The sequence below is a fragment of the Camelina sativa genome, chromosome 12 (genome assembly GCF_000633955.1).
Source record: "Camelina sativa cultivar DH55 chromosome 12, Cs, whole genome shotgun sequence".
NCBI classification, from domain to species: Eukaryota; Viridiplantae; Streptophyta; class Magnoliopsida; order Brassicales; family Brassicaceae; genus Camelina; species Camelina sativa.
Genome location: NC_025696.1, coordinates 25,540,331 through 25,565,600, shown reverse-complemented (window position 1 = coordinate 25,565,600; position 25,270 = coordinate 25,540,331). Strand labels below are relative to the sequence as shown.

The following is a 25,270-nucleotide window of genomic DNA, read 5'->3' as shown; positions in this document are numbered from 1 at the left end:
TGTCTTTTAAAACAAAGAACCTTAATATATTGAGGAAGTGGATTACCTTGTTGAAGTAAGGATGAATGGATGTATGTTTAATGATAGAAAAGGACCACCATCTTTCCCAGCAATTCCCGATTCTTTGCAAGCCCTATTATCCTGCATTCGAACCCATAATTAATTGGGTTAGTCTGAAGCAAGAGAAGGTACGAATAAAGCTTATTATATGTCTTTTAAAACAAAGAACCTTGAGTTATTTCCTGGCAATTATTTTGTAAGAGTCATTTTGTCGAGCAGCTTATAGAGACATCGTTGAAAGTCACAAAGAAACTTACCGGCTTCTTCAATGCAGGTCGAACTTTGCTATCGGACCCTCTCGCCACTGAATTGGCTTCCATGGAGTTGATAGACCCGAACAGTGTGAGGACAACCAAAGAATAGATGTGGTAGTGTTTCCAGGGATGCCGTGCAGAACACACAACCCAGATCCACTCCCCTGTTCCAAGCTAACATTCGATCTCCCGTGGTAAGGCGACTCTGGACTGCAAGCCAAAGAATAAAAGCATGTTTTGGAACAGAATTAGAGAACCAGATCCCCTTATACCAACTGACTCGTAATCCTGCAATTCGAATCTGCTGCCAAGTCAGTGAAGTAGAGAAACTAGGCACAAACGTAGCATCTGATCGCCTCCAAAGGGCCTTATCCTCAAGTGCAGTATCTCTGCAAACACGCAGCTGAGTGATTTCTGTTTCTAGACGATTTAGCAGAGCTGAACGATGATGGCGAGTTGCATGCGTTTGTAGAACCAGAGAAACGGAAGCAGTAGCCGGAATACCCAATGTAATGAACCCACGCTCCCCCAAAAGTTCAAATAACCTCCCAAGAGAGGACCAGTGATCATACCAAAAAGAAACCGAAGTGCCATTCCCCACTTCCATCCTCTGAAATTCTCGAGCCTGCAATCTGTACTTAAGAAGCTTTTTCCACATCCAAGAACCTTTAGTGGTGGATTCCTTAACCGACCAGAAGGACGCCGAACGCAGCAACTCTCGTTTGATCCAGTTAACCCATAGAGAGTTAGGTACCGAGGTGATACGCCAAATGAGCTTAAAACAACTAACTTTGTTAACCTCCACTAAAGACTTCAAAGCAAGCCCTCCTTCCTGTTTAGGCATACACACATCAGCCCAAGAAAGCTTGTTCTTCTTTGCATTTAGCTCTGGACCAGACCAGAGAAAAGCTGCACAGATACGCTCAATCTCCTTTACACACGCACTAGGCAACTGAAACGCAGAAACCCAGAAACCCCTGCTAAGAACAAGGTGGATTTTTCCAAGCTTATAATTAATCCTGAGTATGCCGCAAAGTCCTTAAAGACCTCCAATACCCCTTCTAGAGACGAAACCTTGCCATCCGTAAAAACCATTATGTCATCCGCAAAACAGAGATGAGTGAGATTCAAACCACGGCAACGAGGATGAAAACCAAACTGGCGGACCGCAGCTGCTCTGTCTAGCATGGAAGATAGGACATTCATACAGATTACAAAAAGATACGGGGAGAGAGAGCAGCCCTGACGCAAACCTCGCTCACTCTTAAAAAAACCCGCTAACTCTCCATTGATCTGAACAGAGAATGAGGCAGTAGAGACACAGAGGTTGATCCAATGGATAAATATGGCAGGGAGATTTTGCGCAGTGAGAACATTCAGTAAGAAAGGCCACTGTACCGAATCAAATGCTTTCGAAATGTCAATTTTCATAGCACATCGTGAAGACACATCCTCCTTATGATAATCTTTCACAAGCTCAGTGGCAAGAAGCAGATTCTCCATCAAGAGCCTATCTTTAACAAAAGCTGACTGATTTGGTGCAATGAACTCTGGCAAGATGGTTTTGAGGCGGTTTGCTATAAGCTTGGAGATGAGCTTGTATAGAACATTACAACAAGAAATAGGTCGGTAGTCCTTCATTTCACACGCAGAAAGCGTTTTTGGGATGAGAGCCAAGATCGTGGCATTAAAACCTTTTGGGAGAAACCCGAATTTAAAGAAAGATTGGACAGCCGTGGTTAGATCAGAGCCTAGAATAGGCCAAGCACACTTGAAAAATTCCACCATGTAGCCATCAGGACCCGGAGATTTATTTAAAGGAATTGAAAAAAGCACCTGCTTGACCTCCTCAGCCGAGACCTCCCTGATGAGAAAGTCTTGTTGTGACTGAGAGCACCGAAAAGACAACAACGATTGCAGGTCAGCAATAGAAATGCCTGTGAATTCAGGAGGCGTAGAGGAGAGCAGATGTGAGAAAAAACGCACTCCCTCAGCCTTAATGTCCGCAAGATTCGTTAAACAATCTCCACTAGGATCAGTGATCTCGTGGATATAATTAAGAGTGTGACGCTCCTTAATGGCAGAGTAAAAAGCTCTGTTGTTCTGATCCCCAACGTTTAACCAATGCAACTTGGATCTCTGCTTCAAATAATTCTCGTCCAATCCTGCAACCCTCTCCCATCTATCATGTGCAAGCACTTCCTCGGCAGTATCCTGAGGCGAGGCACTCGACAAAGCAGCCATTTGTTTAGTACAGAGGTCCTCAAAGGCCACGGAAACTCTGCGAGAGATATCCGCTAGTGTGGTACGGCTCATAGTGCGAAGCAGAGGCTTGAGTTGCTTCTGTTTTTTACGCAACATGAAGAGTGAGGAGGTAGAATGATATAAAGCAGGAGAGTCACCCCAGTGGGCTGCCACAGTCGACGTAAAATCAGGCTGAGAAGCCATGACATTTGTGAATTTAAAGGGTGCTTTGTTCCTCTGCATGTCCGAGCCAAGACAGATCCTACCCCGCAGGTGATCAGAACAACCTCCCGCCTCCATCACATAGTAAGCATTGGGAAAAACCTGCAGCCAATCCACATTAAACAGAACACGATCCAGTTTTTTGCAGAGTGGACCATTCTCTTGATGGTTGGACCAAGTGAAAGCCGGACCCGTGGCCCTCATCTCCGAAAGTGCACAATATCGTATAGTTTCTTGGAAGTCACGCATTCCCGAGGTAACAAAAGGTGCCACAGCAGAATTAGAATGCTCCTCAATATCAATGGTTTCATTAAAATCCCCAAAGATCATCCATGGCTTACCTCGAAAAGATGCAAGATCATGTTGACGCTTGAGATCAGACCATAACTCTCTTCTTTCTTCAACAGTGTTACGTGCATATATGAAAGTACACCAAAACTCCTCCCTAGTGTCTCCGAGTTTAACAGAACAAGTGATGAGCTGCCCACTCTTGAACACAACTTGTAACTTTGTTTTATGGTTCCAAAGAACCCAAACTCTTCCAAGGCGACTAAACTCATAATTCGAAGCCAAATTCCAATTTCCAAAAGTATTCCGCAGCACCGTACCCACATTGTGCTCTTGTACCTTTGTTTCTAACAAACAGTCAAATTGAAAATCATTCTTTCGGATCCATTGACGGACAACATCATGCTTATTTGATTTATTTAAGCCGAAGATATTCCAGAAGAAACCCGACATTAATTGTTTTTCTGAGAGGTCCGTTTGTTGAGATTGCTAGAGACTGGGTCTTTAGCTTTTTGAGAAGAGTCTGCCAAAAACTTATGCGCATTCTTAGCATTCCGAGTCTGTTGTACGCGCACAGCAACAGGATCCTTCACAACCGGTGGTTTACGGACTGTTAAGAGTACTGTCTCCTTCGCTGAATCAGAAACTGGCGGGAGAGCAAACTTCTCAACCTCAATTTTGCTTGTATCGGGAATGATCTCACCATCCTCTGCATCCCTCAATGCATCAAAGCGAGTGGGTGAAGCAATGCGGACCTGTCCAAAAAACAGTTGCTTCTGTAAATGTTGCGAACTTTTCCCCCCAGAGTTTGTAACCTGAGTCCAATCTCCCTCAGATAAAGAAACTTTTTGACTCTCATCCGACAAAACAGAGGACTCTGCCCGAGCAGCACCCCCAGAAACCACCACAGCCCCATTCGAAGGCTCAACCACGGCCAACTGTGACTCAGAGCTAGTCGTGCCTCGCTGTCCTAGTTCCGAACCTAAAGGAGGAGACTGGATAGGAGACTCGACAACCTGCACCCGAGCCGGAGAAGCAGTAGGTTTTGCTAACTTCGCCAAGCAACCCTCATCAGAATGTCCCCACTTGCGACAAAAACCACACCGCGGAGGCAGCCAAGCATATTCATACTCCACACAAACTTCTTCCTCACGAACCTTGAAAAAAAACGTTTTTGGAAGCTCCTGCATTAAATCTACTTCCACAAATATTTTTGCATCCTCAAAACTTGTAACGAGCTCTGTATCCGGGTGCAACCTTTTAGGCTCCCCTACAGGACTCGCAAGAAAACTGAGACCATCCCACGAGAACAAGGAGTGCGGAACATGTTTGATAGTAACCCACAATGGCATCGTTTTGATCTCTGGTTGAGCGTCCTCCAAGATTGGCGACCATTTAGAAACGATCATTGGCAAAGCACATATGTTCCACATACCGCGTCGCAACACACGCAGTCGAGCAGAGACATTGCAGATCCGGAATTTGACAGTGGTCTCATTCACCTTATAAACATCAATCTAATATTCCTATCACCCAAATTCCATATCTTGTTCACTATGACATGAATCTTAGCCACATGAGGCGCCTCCGAAGGGAACCGCCCAATCAGAAAGTCCCCCACAGAGGTGTTGAATCCTTGAGAATAGCTTCTGGCACAGCCACAAGAGATTTGCCATCCACCACAGAAACGTGAAAATCGAACTTAGAGAGACTTGGCTTACTGCCAACAGCATTTGCATATGACTTAGGACTGGAGATCCCACTCTGAGATCCTAAAACCGGAACAGCACCCTCCCCGGAGCCCTCCACCGTCATGGTAACCACTGGCGGCGAACCACCAAGGCACTGCTGACTTGCGGCGGATGACAAAACCCTAATCGCCTTTTGGATTGCACCTATGCTGACGTGTCCCTAATTATACTTTTTATCCCAAATTATACTTTTTTTTTTTTTCATTGAAAGCTCATTTTTTTTTTTATCCCAAAGCTCATTTTCATTGATTTTAAACCATTAGTTACTTATTAAATAGGGGTAAACATGTATAATTATATCTTTTCTTAATTTGTGTGCATTGTATCAAAATGACACTCTTTATGAAACAGAGGGAGTATTTAATAGTAACATATATTAATAAAAAAGGGTTTGATAGAGTTTTAGTACGTTTTTCAAACATTATAGGAAAACTAGTACATATACTATTTACAATTGGAAAAAGAGAGTTTGTGAGATAGAGATGGTAAGAGATAAAAATTATTGTGGGTCAGAGGCATTTGGCAATTTTTACATAAACACCCTGGTCGATTGTTTTGGACAAGAAAGAAGAGAGAGGGAAGGAAGAGGAGAAATAGAAGGTGGGTCATATGGGAAAGTCTGCAGCACTCACACGTTCTCTCCCTCTTTCTCTTTCTATTTTTTTTATTTATTTTTAAACATAATCCTTAAATTTTAATAATTAAAGAACTAGTTGTTGTAATTCTTTTTTTATTTTATGTTTTAAATGCATAAGAATCTATATTTTTCTCTATTATTTGATATGCATTTTGTTTGATAATTTTAAGTGCATTTCATATTTTTTTATTTGTACAGTTTAGTAGGTGTACAGATGTAATTCGTACATCGCAATAAGTGTATATATATATATATGTGTATATATAAATCCGTACAACACATAATGTGTATAGGTGTATGTACACATTATTAAGAGGACAAATGTCTGTACACATTATCAAGTGTACATATGTAATTTGTTTAATCCGTATATTTAATAATGTGTACAGACATTTGTAGACTTAATAAGGTTTAGAGACATTTGTACACTTAAAATAGTGTACAGATAATATAATATTTTAAAAATATTAAACAAAATTCATATTAAATTGTAAAGAAAAAAATCTAGATTTTTTGATATCTAAGAAATTTTCTAAAAAAATAATTATATTAATAATTATTTGAAAAATAAAAAAAATGAGAGAAAAGAGGAGTAATGGTATGATATGTAATTAAGTAAGGTTTTGGATGGACAAAAAAGAGAGAGAAACAGTGTCAAATAGTGGTCAATGGCTGTTTCTCTAATTGTAAATACTGAATGTGTTAGTTTTCCAAATATGTTTAAAAGACGTACTAAAACTCCAAATAACTCTTATAAAAATAGTAACTAAAAAGAAAAAAAGTAGATGAAAGTATAATTGGTTCGAGGATATGTTAAAAGAAAACAAATCCCAGTGGTTCACTTTCGTTGGCTACTTTAATTGTGATAAAAATAGATCGTGACATAGATACCCCGAAACATATGTATTTTATTTCATTTGGAGGGAAAAAAAAACAAATACAGAGAAAAAAAAAGTAATAATAATGATAAAAAAAAAATGAAGAGTAAGCGAAAACTAAAATTTGTTCCCGAAATGACGCACGTCCACATCTGTTGAAAAAAAGATACATCAGTCATGTATCTATTGTCTTTCTCTTTATCGATGATCATTATCGTTTGCTTTACGTCAAAAATCTTGATATGAAAGATTAGTTTGCATGGTTAGGCATTTCCCCATCAATGACGTCCAGAGTGTCCTGCCTGCCCATTTTGGGTTCTGGCCGGGTAACTCAACCACTCCCGGAGAAGTCACCAGCCGTGTTTTCTCCCCCAAACTTCCGGTGGTTTGCCGGAAACTTCATAGTAAGCAGCCGTTTGGAATGTTCAAAGGCGAAAATGGGATGAACTATGCATTTTCGACCTTTTTGATTGAAGCAATCATCATCATTTTCTTCATCAAATTCGTTAGCTTCCTCCTTCGACCTTTTCGCCAACCTCGTATAGTCAGCGAGATCATTGTTCGTCACCCATATCTTATATTTACATTTTCCTTATAGTTGATAAAATCCATTTTGGAGCTAATATTTGACAAAAGTGTTTTGTGTGCTTGAAGGGTGGAATGATGATAGGACCATCCTTGTTGGGAGGAAGCAGAAATTTCAATTACTATCTATTCCCACCGATCGCGAATTACATATGCGCNTGCATTTTCGACCTTTTTGATCGAAGCAATCATCATCATTTTCTTCATCAAAGTCGTTAGCTTCTTCCTTCGACCTTTACGCCAACCTCGTATAGTCAGCGAGATCATTGTTCGTCATTGATCTTATATTTGCATTTTTTTTTAGTTGATAAAATCCATTTTGGAGCTAATATTTGATAAAATGGTTTTGTGTGCTTGAAGGGTGGAATGATGATAGGACCATCCTTGCTTGGAGGAAGCAGAAATTTCAATTACTATCTATTCCCACCGATTGCGAATTACATATGCGCAAACATAGGACTATTGGGATTCTTTTACTTCCTATTCATCACGGCCGCCAAGACGGACGTCACATCCATTGGGAAGGCACCAAGAAAGCACAAGTACATTGCCACCATCGGCATTGTCGTGCCTATTATCTCCGTGGGAGGCGTGGGGATGGCCCTGCGAGACCAAATGGATGAAAGCTTGAAGAAGCCTTCGTCCATTGGAGGGATCGTTTTCGCCTTGGCTTTCACCTCTTTCCCTGTTATTTACACCGTTTTGAGAGACATGAACCTTCTCAACTCGGAGGTGGGCAAGTTTGCCATGTCGGTGGCTCTCCTTGGAGACATGGCAGGGGTTTACGTGATTGTTCTTTTTGAAGCCATGACGCATGCTGACGTTGGAGGAGCTTATTCTGTCGTCTGGTTTCTAATATCGGTGCTTATTTTCGCCGCTTTTATGCTTCTGGTTGTTAGAAGAGCCTTTGATTGGATTATCTCCCAAACGCCTGAAGGAAAACTTGTGAACCAAGACTACATCGTTATGATTCTCATGGGTGTCCTTGTCTCTTGTTTCCTCACTGACATGTTCGGTCTTGCTATAGCCGTGGGACCAATTTGGCTAGGATTGCTTGTCCCTCATGGTCCACCGTTGAGTTCGACGTTGGCTGTTCGGAGCGAGACCTTTATCTATGAGTTTTTGATGCCTTTCTCTTTTGCTTTGGTGGGACAAGGCACTAATGTCCACTTCATTAGAGATGAGATATGGCCTGATCAGCTCTCTCCTCTCGTCTACATGACCGTTGTCGCCTTCGTAACCAAGTTTTTCTCTACCGCTGCCGCTGCGCTCTTCTTTAAAGTCCCCGCTAGGGACAGTATCACGCTTGGTTTGATGATGAATTTGAGAGGCCAGATGGATATCTTGATCTACTTGCATTGGATCGATAAACGTATTTTGGGCTTTCCCGGTTTCACAATCATGGTTTTGCAAGCGGTTGTTGTTACAGCTGTAGCGACACCACTCATCAGCTTTCTCTACGATCCCAATAGGCCTTACAGAAGCAGCAAACACCGCACCATCCAACATACTCCTCACAACACCGAGATGAAGCTGGTTCTTGCAGTGTCCGATCACGAAACCTTGTCCGGCTTGATCACCTTCCTCGACTTCGCCTATCCCACTAAAAATAGTCCCTTGTCTATATTCGCAGTCCAGCTGGTGGAACTAACAGGGAGAGCCACGCCGTTGTTTATTGACCACGAGCAGGGAAAGGAAGAGGAAGAAGAATACGAGGAGGAAGAGGAAGAGAAAGAGCGTACGCAAAGTGGAAGAGTAGACCAAGTGCAGAGCGCCTTTAAGTTGTCCCAAGAGAAAAGAGACGAGTGCGTGACGCTGCGTGCCTACACCGCTCATGCTCCAAAGCGTCTCATGTACCAAGACATTTGCGAGCTGGCCTTGGCCAAGAAAACCGCTTTCATTCTCTTACCTTATCAGAAAGAGCGTCTTGAAGACGCAGCCCCTACGGAGCTACGCGACTCCGGCATGTTATCCGTAACGTAGACGTTTTATCACACACACCATGCTCAGTCTGTATCTATTACGATAAGGGACGGCTTAAAAACGCCGTGGTTCGGTTATCCATGGACCTACAACACTCAACAAACTCAAGCCGTTTTAAGCAAGAAACGTACCGTTTCGTGGTTCTGTTTTTAGGAGGAGCTGATAACAGAGAAGCTCTACATCTTGCCGATAGAATGTCGACCAACTCGGACGTAACCTTGACGGTGATCCGATTTTTGTCGTACAACCACGAGGGAGAGGACGAGAGCGAGAAGAAGCTAGACGATGGGGTAGTGACATGGTTTTGGGTCAAGAATGAAAGCAACGAGAGGGTCAGTTACAAAGAGGTTGTAGTCAAGAACGGTGCTGAGACACTTGCTGCGATCCAGGCAATGAACGTTAACGACTACGATCTATGGATAACCGGGAGAAGAGAAGGGATCAACCCAAAGATTCTAGAAGGGTTAGACACGTGGAGTCAAGACCACCAGCTTGGAGTTATTGGAGATACAGTGGCTGGGAGCGTCTTTGCCTCAGAAGGGTCAGTTTTGGTGGTGCAGCAACAAGTGAGGAACCAAAAAGGTGGTGATGGTTTCTTGAATGGCAAGTTTGATTACAAGAGTTTAGTTTCTCCTTGGTCTCATCACTCTCATTGATTAGGTTATTAAATTTTTTTTGAGGGTTTTTGTGAATCCAAAACCAATTAATTAGGTTTCTTTAAATTACATTAAATCTGAGTTGTATAGTACTGTATAAATCATCTTGTATTATTGAGATTGTTTTGTTTTTTAGTTGTAAACTTGTAATCCAAATACGACCTAAGAGCATGGGCATTGGTTGGGACAAAATTTTGGTCCCTCAAATATATTAATCTTATTTTGAGAGTTTTTTAAGTTTGGTATGAGCATTGGTGTCCCTCACAGTTGGTCCCCTTGGAAAAAATAATAATATTTTTAATTTTAAAAAGTAATTAATCTAAATTAATAAGTAAAAACATATTAAAGTTTTAATTAAAATAAAACATATAACAATGACATTAAAAACATAAGAAAATTACAAAATTGAATGTATGAGATCGTAACATAAATGCAAGAAACTACACATAAGGTTCTAATGATCACAATGGATATGAAAGTTGATAGATAATATTGATGTAAGAAACAAAACTGGTATGCTCCCGTGAAATCTGAATCACATGCTGGAGAGATGATTATAACCTCAACCTTCTGTGAATCTATGACTACAATTGGGGCAAGCGTAGTATGTTGTTTGTCCTTCATCAGCTGATCTCGTCTGCAAAAACCAGAAATATCCCATGAACACAATTCTTTGAAGTTGAATCAAAGAAGACAAGAACTTGAAACCACATAATTAAAAAAAAACTGGAGTATCATACCTGTCTGGTTGTGTATACAAGCTCTGGGTGATGGCATTTCTCGCAAGCCTTTTTGATCTGCAAAGAGACGAATCATCCATCAACATCACAAGCCATGGATTGAGAAAGAAAAAAACGTGTGAAAGATCTGTTATCTTATTACAAACCTTTGGTAGCTCTGCTTCTTCCTGCGTCTTTTCACCAAACAGAGATATTCCTAATTCTCTTCTGATATCCTGTAATAAGCAAAGAGCATGAGTTGTATACTAATGTTCATGATACAATGTTCTTGCAAAAAAAACAGTCTCCAAATGTTCAAGCCTGAAACTAACTACATAGCAGGAAATGATTGTTTTCATTGTGTGTGTTCATAGCCTAATAACAATGGACTAACACAAATAAAGAGCATAGAAATCATCACGACTCTGTGAAATAGAAACAAATTTACACAACACAGCTTATGAATAACATACATATTATACGATGCAACAAAGAAACATACTTCAGCAGAAATTGTGTAAGCTATGTTCTTGTCAATGATATCTGAAAACAATAAAAGCAAAAATAACAAAATTAACCCAAGAGACAAAGAAACAAATAAACAAAAACTGTTTGCATTTGATAATAGAGAACTTCATGGATACCTTTAGCATTTCTCGTTGTTTTGCAAAGTGGACATTCTCGAGATTTAGCATTTCTGTCAGCATCGTCCCACACAAACCACAGAACAAGAAACCACTTTCTCGAGATTTCTTCATTACAAAACCTTTTTTAAACACAAGACACCCCAAAAAAAAAAATTTTTTTTGCTAAAACGAATTAAGTAAAGTAAACATCTTTAAGCTTGATATCTCCATCAATGTCATCCAAGACTTAGGGGGGTGTATTCAACTTGACATTTTAAGTGATTTGTGTGAAACTTACAAATTATATGTTATTCAATCATGAATTTCAAAAATTCTATTAAAATCCAATGTCATTGAACTGATGATTTAAAATTCTACTTTAAAATCCATTAAAATCCCTTGTTATTTAACTGATGATTTAAAAATCTACTTTAAAATCCACTGTTATTCAAAACAGTTTTGTAGATTAGGATTTTAATAATTTTTAGGATTCTGGAGGATTTGTTTAGTTAAAAATACAGAAATCCAAATCTCATGGTTTTAGGTGGGATTTGAAAGAATTTTACAGAAAATCATATGAACTTCCCTAAAATCTATCAAAATTCTAAATTTTCTAAATCCCATCAAATTCTCCAAAATCATGGTTTGAATACACCCCCCTTAATTATATGTTCTAAAACATCAAATAAACAACTAAGAACTCTAATAAGCTCATACCCAGAATCTAAAAATCAAGACTTTAAATCCATTGAAGTTCAAAATTCGAACTAAACCAAATAACTACTTCGTCTACGAAAACCATTAAAAAATCATTGAAAAGTGATACCCAAAAATCTGCATCTACAAGTTCAAGCAGAGATATTTCAATAGAATTGGAGAATCGTAAGCCCTAGTACCTTTGGATTTGCCTTTGCTTTAGCCAATTTTCAAGGAGATCGGCCTTCGGAATCAAATTGCCGTAGAGAGAGAGAGTAAAGAAAGAGAAATGGAGAGAAAATAAAAGTCTCGAGACCACGATTTTTTCCCTAAACCCTCGCCCAAACGACAGCAACCAATAAGAGCCCGCCACATTTCTTGAAGGACGGACGAAAATACGTCCCATATGTAGATACTTGTCTTCCTTATTAAATTCATTTTGATTTAAAATTAAATGCTTTATTATGTGGGACGGTGTGTGGGTATGCTGATGCACATGCTCTAATAAAATTCCAATATAGAAGCAGGCTTTTCACTTTTACTTCGGGCTTTGGTAATTTGTTAAAACATTAGGCCCAATGGACCGATCTGACTATTTCTAAGAAAATATAACCTAAAAAAAGAGACACCGCAGAATACAATTTTACCGTCGCTGCGCTTCCATCGTCGCCGGTGAACTGATAATTTTTCCGAGATGGAGGAAGAGATGACGAATCGTCGAGTATCGAATCGGACTCGTAAGGTTGCTACGAAGATGGCGGCGGCTCTTACAAGCAATGACAATCGTACTCAGGTGAAGATTGAATCACTTTTTCTTGTGTTTTAGGGGAAAAAAAAATTGAATCGTGTTTTAAAAATGGTTAATTGTAGGCTGCTATAGCTCGGCTAGAGGCTTTAGAGAACGACAATGGTGCTATTGAAGTGGTAGATGTGAACGATGATGAAGAAGCTTCTCTTGATGAAGACGATGATCTTGGTTAGTAGTTTCACATTTGAAGATATCTCTCTGTGTGAATCTGTAGTTAGTAGTTTAATCTCTGCATTTTTTGGGTTGGTAGGTTACGTACAGAAGAAGCAACACAAAGGATCAAAGCGTAAAACTCGACAAGCTAAAGCTTTAGAAGCTCGTAGAGCTCCTAAATCTTTCCTTGAGCTTTTGCAGGAGGTAACTAACTAATACACTTTTTTTGTTAGTTAGTTAGTTTTGTGGCTAAGCTTAGTCATTAGAGTTTTGGTTCTAAGAATCATCTTCTGTTTTAGGCAAATTTGGAGTCTTTACCGGCGCATGTTCCGACTTACTTGAAAGCAGCCGTTGGACCTTCGAGCTCGTCTTCTCGTCGCCATTTCTGCTCGGTTTGTGGTTACATTGCAGGCTACAATTGTTGTTTATGTGGGATGAGGTTTTGTTCTGTTCGTTGCCAAAACATTCACAAGGATACTCGTTGTCAGAAATTTGTTGCATAGGAAAGAGTGAAGATCAATGTAACATAAGTTTTCGAAGTGTATTTGAAATGTCGATCAATCAATATCCTTGTTCTGTCTTAAAGTGGAAATAGCAAAGAGAAGCAGCGCTCTTTCTCTAAAGTGTTAATATGATAAAATATCAAACATGGGACAATTGCTGCTTGAGTGTTTCCGGTAGCTTTCCCTTAGATTTACAGTTCTGAAGAAACTCATGTAGGACTCTCTGTTGCATTATGACTGTTTTACGTGCCGTATCTGCTGTCATCCACGATTTCATTGCCTCAAAGATGTGATTTCTAACCTCCAATTCTTCGCTGGATGCAATGAAACTCTCTAGAACCTGTGCTGGTCCTTCTGTTTCGTCTTCATTTTTCTTTAGAGTTGACAGGAACAACACTTTGTGGAGCAAAGAAGTGTTGCATTGGAGAAATACTTGCGCAGGCTATGTTCACACCCTCCTATCAGGAACAATGATGAGTTGAAAGTGTTTATTCAGGTGCAAGGGAATTTGCCGCTACCAATGAGCACTGATGTGGCCTCTAGGATGTTGGATATTATGGTTGTTTGGTGACAGCGGAGCCTCCGCCAGTCTAGTGCATGAGGTAATTCAACCTGCCAGAGGAGATACGGATTCAAGGAGTTGAGGCAACCAGATTCTAATGACTGGGATGGAACAAACCATCTTGGTGACCAGTTGTTGAAAACGATGAAGAATTTTTGGAAAAGAAGGAAAAGATGCATGATCTTGAGCTTTGAATTATCAATGACTCACCAAGAGGTAACATATCATCCTTGTTAATTGAAATATGCATCATTCTGTCAGTATGTAGTATATATCCTGCTTGGAACAAACCTTTTGTTGATTCTTTTTGTAGGCAGAATCCCTTGTGAAGGCACATCAAGACATGGGGGAAACCATAGGTGAACTGGGATTAGCATTATTCTGCAGCACATTACCATTAAAAGGTAAAGCATTTCCTTATTGCCCAATAAAAGTTTGTCTGCCTAGAATGAGTGAAGAATGATTAGGAGACTGTTAAGGTTGAGCAACAGAGTTTGTGATTCCATTCGTAGTAAAGATTTCAAGAGTGGAGAAATTACAAAGATAAAAAAATGGCATTCATCTAGGCAAATGTGAGTAGTAAAAGCTTTAAAAGAGAATGCCGGAGAGAAGAGGGAACCAGAATTTGTAAATTTGCTAGTAATGGAATAGAGTCCGGAATGTAAACGAATGAGTTGTGTTGCCCAATTGGATGCAGGTTGGATACGCAGAGAAACTGGGAAAGGGCAAAGGTTGTAGAAGAAACCAGCCAATACGATAGAGAGAAGAGAAGACAAACACGTAAAAAGAGTGAGTGAATGATTTTCTTTTGGCAGATAACCATTATTTACCAATTCCATGTTTGGGACAGGATCACATTTCGTAAAAGACTAGTTTCATATTTTTACACTATGTTCCACGTTTGAGATGCTATAATCAACCAGATAGCCACGTTTTGGGCATTCTATCACAAATTATCGTTCAAATGCATTACTTCCAAATATTAATACAAAAAAATACACTACAAATAAATTAAAACGAAAGCAAAAAGTATATATATATATATATATATATATATATATCAATTTTTAGGAAAAGTTTAATAAACAATTAAACACTAAACGAAATTCTATGCTATAAACTTTTTTTTTTTTTTAATTCTTACATTTGAAAACAAATACTATATACATTTTTAGTTGTTTAAAAAAAAAAATTGTAGTCACCTAGTTTTAATTAAAATTGGAAAAGAATAATCATTTATATAAAAGTAGAGTTTCAGTCTCTCCTTATTGGTCCACTTGGCAATGCAATTTTAATAAATAAAAAAATTTATATTAAAACACAAATTTAAAACAATTAATTTTTACATTTAACTCACATAATATAAAACTGAAATCTTTATACCTTCTCCTATAAATTATTCATTAACTTTATTTCTCCACTAAGTTGTATTAATCAATTGTATTAAAACAAAACAATAAATTAGAATTGTAACTCTCATTTTTCTAAATGTAATTTTTCATCATTTCTCTTCCTATAAATACTCATTATCTTATTCTCTTAGTCTATCACTCTTTCATTCTCTCATCTTCTTCCACTACTCTCAAATCTCTTTTTTTTTTTGTTTTGTTTTGTTTTGTATTTTTTTTTTTATTGTTGTTGTATGGGTTATAAAAAATCAAATCAAATATCATTGTAAAAGCTTAGTTTTAGAGTTTGTATGATATGTATATCTTATATATTTATTTTAATCTTTTAAAATGTTTATCTCCATTTTCTATTTTATATTAACATCTTATAAGTCATTATTTTCATACTTCCTTACAATATTCACCACACAATAAGATCATAAAGTTGAAATGATCCATATGTAATTATCTATTATGTCTCTGGTTATCTCACATATTCATGTATCATTTTTAATAATTTATAAAGATCAATATAATATTTAAAGATCAATATAATTATCCATTTATCCATTTATAAAGACTATTTTGTTTTGTGATCCAATTGTTAAATCTGCAGAGATCAATATAATATATATATATATATATATATATATATATTTTTTATGATTTGAGGTTTTTGAAAACAAAAAGAACATAATTAAACAATTGGTTTTTTGTGTCTTTAATCAAAATAAAAAATGATCCAAAAAACAAAACATATTCAACTGGAACTTAAATATAAAAATAAAATATAATTTTAAAAATATCATTTCACTAAATTCTCTAAAGATGAAACCATTAGTATGAAATCTAGCACTATAAATTAAATTGATGAGTGAAAACCAAAAAAATATAAGTTATCCTTGGGATTTTAAAAATTATTGAGATTGAAGAATTCATATAATTTTATAAGAAAACTAATTTAGTTTGTCACTTAAAAAGTAATATTTTTTATTTTGAAATATTATGTGTAAGTGTTGAGTTTATATCAACAAACAACCAAATCATGTGAATTTTGATTCAGCCACTTGGTATTCCTTTTATTTTAGGTTATAAAAAATTAAAATATTTATTTATAATTAAAGACATGTAACTCCATTTAACTCAAATGTAACTCCTATCCAATAATTGTACATTAATTCATTCCTCCTACTAACTTATTATCTTTCAAGAGAAATTATTTTTGGTTAAATTTTAATATTTTTTATTTATTTTGGTTGGCTAAACTTATATTCATATTTTGGTTGGCTAAATTAATATATTTCTCATGTAAAATTATTGTTTATAATATATTTCTCATTTCAAAGTTTAAAGCAATATATCATATATATAAAAATAAGGTTTTGGTCTCTCCTTATTGGTTGATTTTCATTTAATGTTTTCTAATTTTTTTTTTTTTTTTTTTTCTAATTGCTTTAAACAATATTTAAGACCCAATAAACACAATACATTTAACTCACACATTAAAATAAAATTATAACTGAAAATAAAATAAATTATGCATTAATCATATTCTACCACTCAATTTTATTCAAACACAATAAATTACTATTGTAACTCCATAGTTCTAAATGTAACTTCCATCATTTCTTATCATATAAATAAGCATTCTCTCAATCTATCATTCTCTCATATTGACATTCTTTTACTATCTCATTTTCACATTCTCTCATTCTCTTCTACAATACCTCAAATCATTTTTCATTTTTTTTGTTATTTTTGATTTCTTATTTTTGTTGTATGGGTTGTAAAAAAAAAGAAATATCATTGTAAATTGTTAATGCTAAATTTTAATTTTAGAGACTACATGATATATATTTTACATTGTTCTTATTTTAAAAGATTTATCTCCTTTATCTAATTTGGATTATTATCTTATAAGTAATCATTCTCTCTTCCTCTCCCACCAATATCAAATGTTGTTATATCTCATATGTGTTGTAAGAGTTTGATTCTATATTTTAATTTAGAAAGTATTATATATATATAGATATTACATTGTTCTATTTTTTAAAGATTCATCTCCATTATCTAATTTGGATTACCATCTTATAGTAAACATTCTCTCCTCCTCTCCTACCAATATCAAATGTTGTTATATCTCATATGTGTTGTAACTTGTAAGAGTTTGATTCTATATTTTAATGTAGAAAGTATTATATATATTTAACATTGTTTTCAATTTTTATTTTATTTATATAAAAAAATATTTCTTTTATATTTCTTGCCTTTCTAATCTATTCATATTTATTTTTTAAATTTGCATAGTTAAATTTAAATTCACATATGTTGGTTTTAACAAAACAATCAACTTTATTTGAGAATTAGATGTTCCTATTCATTTTTAAACGATCAATGTGTAACATATAAGCATTTTGTCTTGCAATCACAAGTTCCATTTCCATTGCTTAACTCCATGGTTAAACTATAATATATGTTGTCCTATTTGTAGGAATAACAACATACTTATTTAATTTATTTAAAAGAGCAGATGATTAAACGAAATAAACATTTCTCCAAATTTTATAATTCAATCAGTGAGTGTACTTATTACTTTGAAAAACTTTTACATTGAAGTTCATAAAATCATATAAGAAAACTAAAATACTATATCACTTCAAATTTGGAAGGAAACACTTGGTATTCCTTTTAAAAAAAGTCAAGACACATATAAAAATTTATTAATATTTAACTCACTTTAAAGACATTAAAGGTCATTTAACTCAAAAATAACTTCTATCCAATAATTTCATACATTCCTCCCACAAATAAATATATATATATATATATATATTCAAGATTGTATTTAAATATTACATAATTTTTTAGTTAGCTAAATTTATAGTCACATATATACAATATATATACATAAGAATTTATATTACTTATTAACACCATAATTCGACCCATTATTTGCTTAACTCAATATTGGTTTCAAAGCCAACTAAAGAAAAACAGAAACGATCTTATTGATATTAGACCAAAACATGGGCATACAAACATAATCACTTACACGGAAGATATTTAAAAAAAAAAAATTATTATTGCAACATCAACGTATGAAGAGTTTACATAAGCAGTTAATTAGAAAATCTATAATACAATAAATGTATTGGAAACAATATCAGTCAATGATAAGATTGGATCCTCAAAAGCAAGAAACAACATCTTCATAATTCATAAAAAATAAACGCCACAATTATACACATCTGAACGAAATGGTATAAACATATAGTGTATAAATAAAAGTGACGGCAAAGCCCGTATATGCCTAATTAAAACGAAATAATACAAAAGAGAAAATGAAAAAGACCAAAAAAAAACAAGAAAATGCCAACTACACCACAATCCACGCGTTGCGTGGAAAAGCCCCTAGTTAACTTAATCAGAAAGGGGTAGGAGACTGGGACAAGAGGCTGGCAAAAAAACAAATGTGTCTCTAGCAAACGAAGTGGTATTTTCGTTTTGTGTTTCACATTTTTTTGTGTTGTTAAAAGTGCTATTTTCAAATTCCCCCTTATGTAAATTGGTGAAAATAAAAATAAAAATAAAGACTCTTCAAATTCTAGCTAGACCTTTCGACTTCTTCTTCCTTATATTCTCCACACTTGTCGTTGTGGTCTCTCTTTGCTTTTGTTGATTTCTACTACACTCTTCTTCAAGCAGCTTCACTACCTGCCTATCACTCTATCTACTTCCCTTGTAAGACAAATCACATCTTTAGAGATCTATTAACATCACTCGGCTTTTCACTCTTGTTTTTCTGTACTTATCTTTGGCTTGTTCTTTGTTATGTAATATCGCAGGTAAGAAAGTTAGTACTAAACGTGGAAAGATCATGGGAAGAAAGGAGATAACAAGTCTACTTGATAGGATCTTTTCTTGGTCCATCAAAGATATCCTCAACAAAGATCTCTACAAGGATAAGGTTTTTCTCGTTTCTCGTAACCCTTTATTCCTTGGATCACATCTTTTGGTTCTTCTAATAATCAATGGTTCTGTAACAGATAAAGACAATACCTGACAGGTTTAGTTCTACTGATGAATACTTTAAGTGTTTTGTTCCTCACCTACTTGAAGAAACGCGAACGGCTTTGTGCTTAAGCTTCAAATCTTTGTCGAAAGCTCCTCTCTTTCAATTAAGTTTCTTGGAGAAAAGTACAAGGGAATCAAGTGGAAGTTGCAACAGTTATCTACACACTCTAAGATTAATGGATGGAGAGAATAAAGTAAACTACCAGCCACATTGTGGAGATCTCCTAGCTCTCACAAAGACAAGACCAAGAAGTTACCGTGACTTGAACCCATTGCTTCTTGCCTATGTGTTTGTCGATAATCATCCCAAAATCTCAGACAAAAAGAGACAAAGAGATCCAGATATCTCTATTATTTTTCCAAGATTAATATCCCATGATGAGAAAAGTTCATTTGGTTTTGGTGTTTTTCTTATGAATCCAACTACGAACAGTCGTATATGGAATGCTTTGCACCATGAAGCTCCCAACGTTGATCTCATCAAGAGTGTTCTTCAGCCAAATACAGCGGTATGTATATAAGAAATGCTCTTAATTCTCTTGATTTCAAATGTATCATATCAAAACATATCATTTTCTCCTCTCTGTAGTCCCTCAAGTTAATGTTTTGGTTTGTCAATTGTGGATTTCAGGGTAAAGAGCAAACTGGTTCTTCTAGGAATTTGGGACAAAATGTTTTGGATATAATCCGTTCGACGAACATGAACTCTTCCCAAAAATCTGCAATCTTGAGTTGCCTTGAGGCAAGAAACTGTAAACATAAGAGGAGTGTGAAGCTAATATGGGGACCTCCTGAACAGGCAAAACAAAGACGGTTGCGACTCTTGTTTTTGCCCTTCTCAAACTAAGGTGCAAAACAGTTGTGTGTGCTCCTACAAACACAGCTGTTGTAGACGTAACATCGAGGCTATTGGCTTTATCAAAGACATCTTCAGAACATGCCAGTTATGGTTTGGGGAATATTGTTTTAGCTGGTAACCACATCAGAATGGGGATAAAAAATGATGATGATCTTTGCGGTGTGTTTCTTGATCAACGCATCAGTATATTTCAGAAGCTGTTTTCGTCACCTAATGGATGGAGGCAGAGATTGGAGTCACTGATACATTTTCTTGAGAACACAGAGGCCGAGTTCAAGGAATGTGTACGTGAATTGAAAAAGAAGAAGAAGAAGAAGAAGGAAAAAGTTGAAAAGATTAAGGAAGAAGGTGAAAAGATTAAGGAAGAATCTGACAACAAGAAGCAAGAAGTTATAAACATTCCTACATTTGGAGAGTTTGTGAAGATGGAATTTAGTGGCTTAACTGAAGAACTGGAGAAAGATATGGTTGATTTGTGCACCCATCTGCCTGAGTCTTTCGTTCAGAAAATGATAGAAGCCCGCCAAGCTCTTCACCGTATTAGATGTTTCTTGCAAGAGAATTCTTCTACACTTGATTCCAAGAAGAGAAGTTTCAAAAGAATCATCAGTGTTGATTGCATTCAAGCTATAAGAGTGATTTCGGAACGTTTTAAGGTTCCAGACGCTTTTGAAAATGAAGAAGGTATTAGGAGATTTTGTCTACAGAACGCGCATGTAATCTTCTGTACAGCTTCATGTGCTGCCGAAATGAGTGGGGAAAGTACAGGAAATGTAGAATTTCTTGTAGTTGACGAAGCGGCTCAGCTTAAGGAATGTGAATCAGTTGCTGCATTGCAACTTCAAGGACTGCGTCATGCTGTTCTACTAGGAGATGAGTTTCAGTTACATGCACTGGTTCATAACGATGAATGCGAGAAGGCAAAATTTGGAAGAAGCTTGTTCGAGAGATTGGTTCTACTTGGCCATAGCAAACACTTGCTCAATGTCCAATACCGAATGCATCCTTCCATAAGTCGTTTTCCCAACAGAGAGTTCTATGATGGAAGAATCACAGATGCTGCGAATGTTCAAGAAAGCAATTACGAAAAGCGGTTTCTTCAAGGAAACATGTTTGGTTCATTCTCTTTTATCAATGTTGGACGTGGAAAAGAAGATTTTGGTGATGGACATAGTCCTAAAAACATGGTTGAAGCTGCTGTGATTTCTGAAATCGTATCCAATCTTTTCAAAGGTATACACCCTAGTCTTTATTGCTTTTGATCATTTGATGTACTTGTTAATCTCCTAGTATTCTTTATAATTAGTTTTGCTTAATTCTGAAACAGTTTCAAGTGAAAGAAAGATAAAGATGAGTGTTGGAGTAGTTACACCTTATAAAGGACAAGTCAGAGCAATCCAAGAGAGAATAGGAGATAAGTACAGTTCCTTATCAGATCATCTTTTCACTTTGAATGTTCGGTCTGTAGATGGGTTTCAAGGAGGAGAAGAAGACATTATCATCATATCCACTGTTAGAAGTAACGGTAACGGGAAGGTCGGGTTTCTCACTAACCGTCAAAGAGCCAATGTGGCACTAACTCGAGCAAGGCACTGTTTATGGGTGATTGGAAATGAGTCAACACTGTCTCAGAGTGGTTCGATTTGGGCAGAACTCATAAGGGACTCGAAGAGACGCAAATGCTTCTATGATGCTAAAGATGATAAGAGGTTGAGAGGTGCCATGAATGATGATGCTCTGCTCAAGGTTGACAAGTCTGATGTGTGCACACGTTTAAGTACACTCTGGAACAAAAAGAAAGGGAGAAGATAAATGCTAGATAATTAGTACACTTTACTATTTTTTATCGCTAATTTGTAAGAGAGTTTCATCTATGTAATTCTCCAATGAAGAATTCTGTGTTTGCATTCATCACAAGTAAACTTGTTTGTATAATCCTCAAGTTATGAGGATTACGTTGCAGCATAATGATCCTTGGCGGTAAGTGAACTTGGCAGTAAGGATAATCAAGTTAAAATAAACCCAGGTAACAAAACTATGGCTATGGCTTCCAAGTCATAGAGGAGAAAAAGAAAAGATGGTTCAAGCAAAATATTATTTCAAGTCTTACAACTTAGGGTTAAAGAGAAAGAGACATGCAACAGATATATAACGTATTTAATTAGTAGATAAGATATGACAAATTACACATCAACACCTTATAATTAACATCACTCGCAATCGATAGTAGGTAATGATTCTTCTGGATAACCTCACTTTAAAACGTAAAAAGAAAGTTAGAACAATGTATAGTTTAGTTGAGTCTGTCCACGTGACTTACACTCACATTAGGATGCAAAATCAGCAACAGCAAGTAAACTAGACACAATACCAAACTTTTTTTGCATGCCTCGGTTTATTCTTCACCAGAGTCAATAAATTGAACACTAGGAATGTGTTGGACTTTGTAGTAATCTTCTCCACCTGGTACCAATTTCTCCGTCCACTCCTTCATACCAGAAATTGTCAGTTCCTTGAAGGAAGTTATGTATCTGAACCCACACGGAAGCTCTTTTAACTTTTTGCAATCATCAATAGTTAGAGTACCCAGACATGCCATCGCCCCTTTTTCTACTCTCCACTCTTCCAACTCCTTTTGTCCACTTAGTTGTAGAGCACATAATTTAGGAAATCCCCCTTTTGAGCACACCATTCTCCTCCCAACAAAAGCACCTTTTCTAAATACAACCGATTTCAAATGAAGCAACTTCTCCAAAATCGGCATTGGATCCTCCTCCAAGCTGCAAGCAGTTAGCCACATGTGTGCAAGGTTGGGAGGCAGTCGATATATGTCAGGAAACCTTGGCATATGCATCGCCAACATTAAATCCTTTAGTTGAATAAAGTCCAGAACGAATTTTCCCCATTGATAAGTCACACGAGTTTCTTGCGAATCATCTAAAATAAGAAACTCAAGGTCCCTCAATTCACGGAGAGATGACGACAAAGTTCCAGAAGCACACCCGCCAGTGAAACGTAGATAGAGATCCCTGAGCTTAGTCGTTGAGAAACACCACAATCTCTCCAAGTTCACTAAATTACCCAATTCCAAATTTGTATTATCATGCAATGAACTAGGTAAGTAAAGGAATCTCAATTCGTGCATCCCTTTCAAAACATTTGGCACATGAACTGACTTCCCAGCAACATGTAAGTTCAAATAGAGCAGAAGCTTTAGATTCCGCAGAGAAGAAGGTAGGTGAGATACCTTAGCGTAGACTAAGCTCAAGAATCTCAAGTGGATGAGCTCTCCAATGCTGGAAGGTAGCCTCCCTCCTTCAAACTCGACGTAAGAAAGATCCAACACTCTTAGCAATGGTAAACCTTGGAAGCCTGGAGTTGACTGTTTCCAAAAGTCTTCCCAGCTTATGCCAAAAAGTAAAAGAGATCTGACTTTATTATTGCTTTTATTTCCCAGCATATGAAATGCATTACCACCATGTACCGCGAGTCTGCGAGATCTATAAGGAGATTGGGCATTGGTGGTTGTGGTGGATATAGGGACTTTAATGATTTGTAGGAAATTCTCTTCTTTGGCTTTAGATAAACATATTTCTCTCATCATGTCATGCATTTGACAATAACTTATTCTCGTAGTCAAATAGCTTACTTCAGCAATAACCATATTTCTCCTCACTAGCTCCTCTAGGTAGTCTTCTCCACTATCTCGGATGGTTGATCCATAGTGTGTTAATATTCCTTCCGCAGCCCAGTAATTAAACAATTTCTCCACATCCATCTCGTAATCTTCAGGGCATTGGGCTAGGTAAAGGAAGCAATGCTTTAAATGCATTGGCAAATCCTCATAGCTCAGTGACAATACCCGGTATACCGAATTGAGATTGTTGTTGTCTAAGCTAGATCCTCCTACGATCTGAGGTACAATATTGTCATATACTCTTTTCCACTCGGGAACTGTATGTTTTCTAGCTAATAAGCCTCCTAGCACTTTAACAGCTAACGGTAGTCCTCCACAATATGTGACCATTTTCTTACCCATGGCTTCCATTTCTTCATCAACCCTGAATTCTGCACAACATCACAACATAATACCTTCAAATTAAGATGTCAGCCGCAAAATTAATATTCACAAAATTTCTGGTCTCTTTAGCTTTATATCTGAAAATATACCAATCTCGTCTCTCCTAGGGAACATTATCTTCTCACATAGCTTCCAACTTAGTTCGGGAGTAAGGATTCTTGGTCTAAAGGTAAAACATGTTGGATCAGCATGTAACCCAACACCTTCATTACGAGAAGTGAGTAGTATCTTCCAACCTGCAAAAAATTTATGACTTCATGTTATGGAATACATGGTATTTGTGAGTCTTGCTATTATAATATATATTGTATCTTTATTAATCACTTGTGAAATTAGAAAAAGAATGTACATTATGTAACTTACCCCTTTTCCACGAAAACACTGCTTTGATTCGGTCCCAGTCTTCTTCTTTCCAAACATCATCGAGGACAACCAAATATTTACCAGTTTCCAACAATTGAAAGAGTTTACCTTGTAGTGTGCATTCGTCAATCTCTTTAATATCCCCATCATGTGGTCGAAGTTCTTGCAAGATCCTTTGCCAAACAAGCTTCTGTGTAAACTGTTGTGAAACACAGACCCACGCGAAACCATCAAAATGACGCCGGACAACATCATGATGAAAAACTTGTCTAGCTAGAGTGGTTTTACCAATACCGCCCATCCCAGATATAGAAACCACGTGAATGTTATCATTCTGAACCAAATGACCAACCAATTCTTCAACACTCTGCTCCACTCCCAAAAGATAGCTTTCAGAATTGCTAGAAAACGTTTGTCGGATCTCCTTTTGCTCCCTTTGTCTGTCTTGCAGAGATAATGAACAACCATCAATAATCTGTTGTATCCCTAAACTTTGCATTCCCCCAATCACCCCAGAGATTCTCTTAGTTATGTCTTCGATATCTGAAGCAAATTTCCGGTGATTCACTAAGAAGCAAGCAAGTCTATTCACATGCTTCTTTATTCCTTTTTCTTTTCCTCTAAATTCATTCAGAAGAAAGGCTTCGATTATATCCTCAGCATCATAAACAATTTCCTTGATATCTTCCAAGAAGTTTCTCACCCTTTCACTATCATGCTTCTTGGCATTTGCATCTTTCAACAATGACTGTAACCTTCCCAACTCACATCTTAGTTCATCAACTTGCTCATCAACTCCCTGCAATCGCTCAGATTCTTGACTCAGGAGCTCCCAAAGCTTCTGAACTCCAAAGGACACAACTCCTTCAGCCATAACTGC

The 25,270-nt window shown here is 36.9% G+C and overlaps 2 protein-coding genes and 3 pseudogenes across 2 annotated transcripts; 3 read left to right on the top strand and 2 right to left on the bottom strand.

The window, feature by feature from the left end:
* LOC104733836 lies at positions 6,594–9,558 on the top strand (annotated as a pseudogene).
* On the bottom strand, positions 10,121–11,035 carry LOC104732606 (annotated as a pseudogene).
* Positions 12,214–14,505, top strand: LOC104732605 (SWR1 complex subunit 6-like). The gene is made up of 6 exons (XM_010452169.2): positions 12,214–12,392; positions 12,470–12,575; positions 12,658–12,764; positions 12,860–13,841; positions 13,939–14,029; positions 14,323–14,505. The coding sequence occupies exons 1-4, from the start codon at positions 12,294–12,296 to the stop codon at positions 13,061–13,063; spliced, it is 516 nt and encodes a 171-aa protein (XP_010450471.1). The 5' UTR covers positions 12,214–12,293; the 3' UTR covers positions 13,064–13,841; positions 13,939–14,029; positions 14,323–14,505.
* Positions 19,486–21,758, top strand: LOC104733835 (annotated as a pseudogene).
* Positions 22,153–25,270, bottom strand: LOC104732604 (probable disease resistance RPP8-like protein 2). Its single transcript, XM_019234055.1, has 3 exons — positions 24,391–25,270; positions 24,117–24,263; positions 22,153–24,014 (listed from the first exon to the last, which is right to left on the bottom strand). Exons 1-3 carry the CDS (start codon positions 25,262–25,264, stop codon positions 22,342–22,344), a joined length of 2,694 nt encoding a protein of 897 aa, XP_019089600.1. The 5' UTR covers positions 25,265–25,270; the 3' UTR covers positions 22,153–22,341.

What these genes read in the sequence shown, in the direction of transcription:
- LOC104732604 (XM_019234055.1), bottom strand. Translation starts at nt 25,264, where the DNA reads ATGGCTGAAGGAGTTGTGTCCTTTGGAGTTCAGAAGCTTTGGGAGCTC. An exon ending in AGTGTTTTCGTGGAAAAGGG is followed by an intron (nt 24,264 to 24,390) that starts GTAAGTTACATA and finishes AATTTTTTGCAG; the next exon opens with GTTGGAAGATACTACTCACT. An exon ending in CCCTAGGAGAGACGAGATTG is followed by an intron (nt 24,015 to 24,116) that starts GTATATTTTCAG and finishes GATGTTGTGCAG; the next exon opens with AATTCAGGGTTGATGAAGAA.
- LOC104732605 (XM_010452169.2), top strand. Translation starts at nt 12,294, where the DNA reads ATGGAGGAAGAGATGACGAATCGTCGAGTATCGAATCGGACTCGTAAG. An exon ending in GCAATGACAATCGTACTCAG is followed by an intron (nt 12,393 to 12,469) that starts GTGAAGATTGAA and finishes GGTTAATTGTAG; the next exon opens with GCTGCTATAGCTCGGCTAGA. An exon ending in TGATGAAGACGATGATCTTG is followed by an intron (nt 12,576 to 12,657) that starts GTTAGTAGTTTC and finishes TTGGGTTGGTAG; the next exon opens with GTTACGTACAGAAGAAGCAA.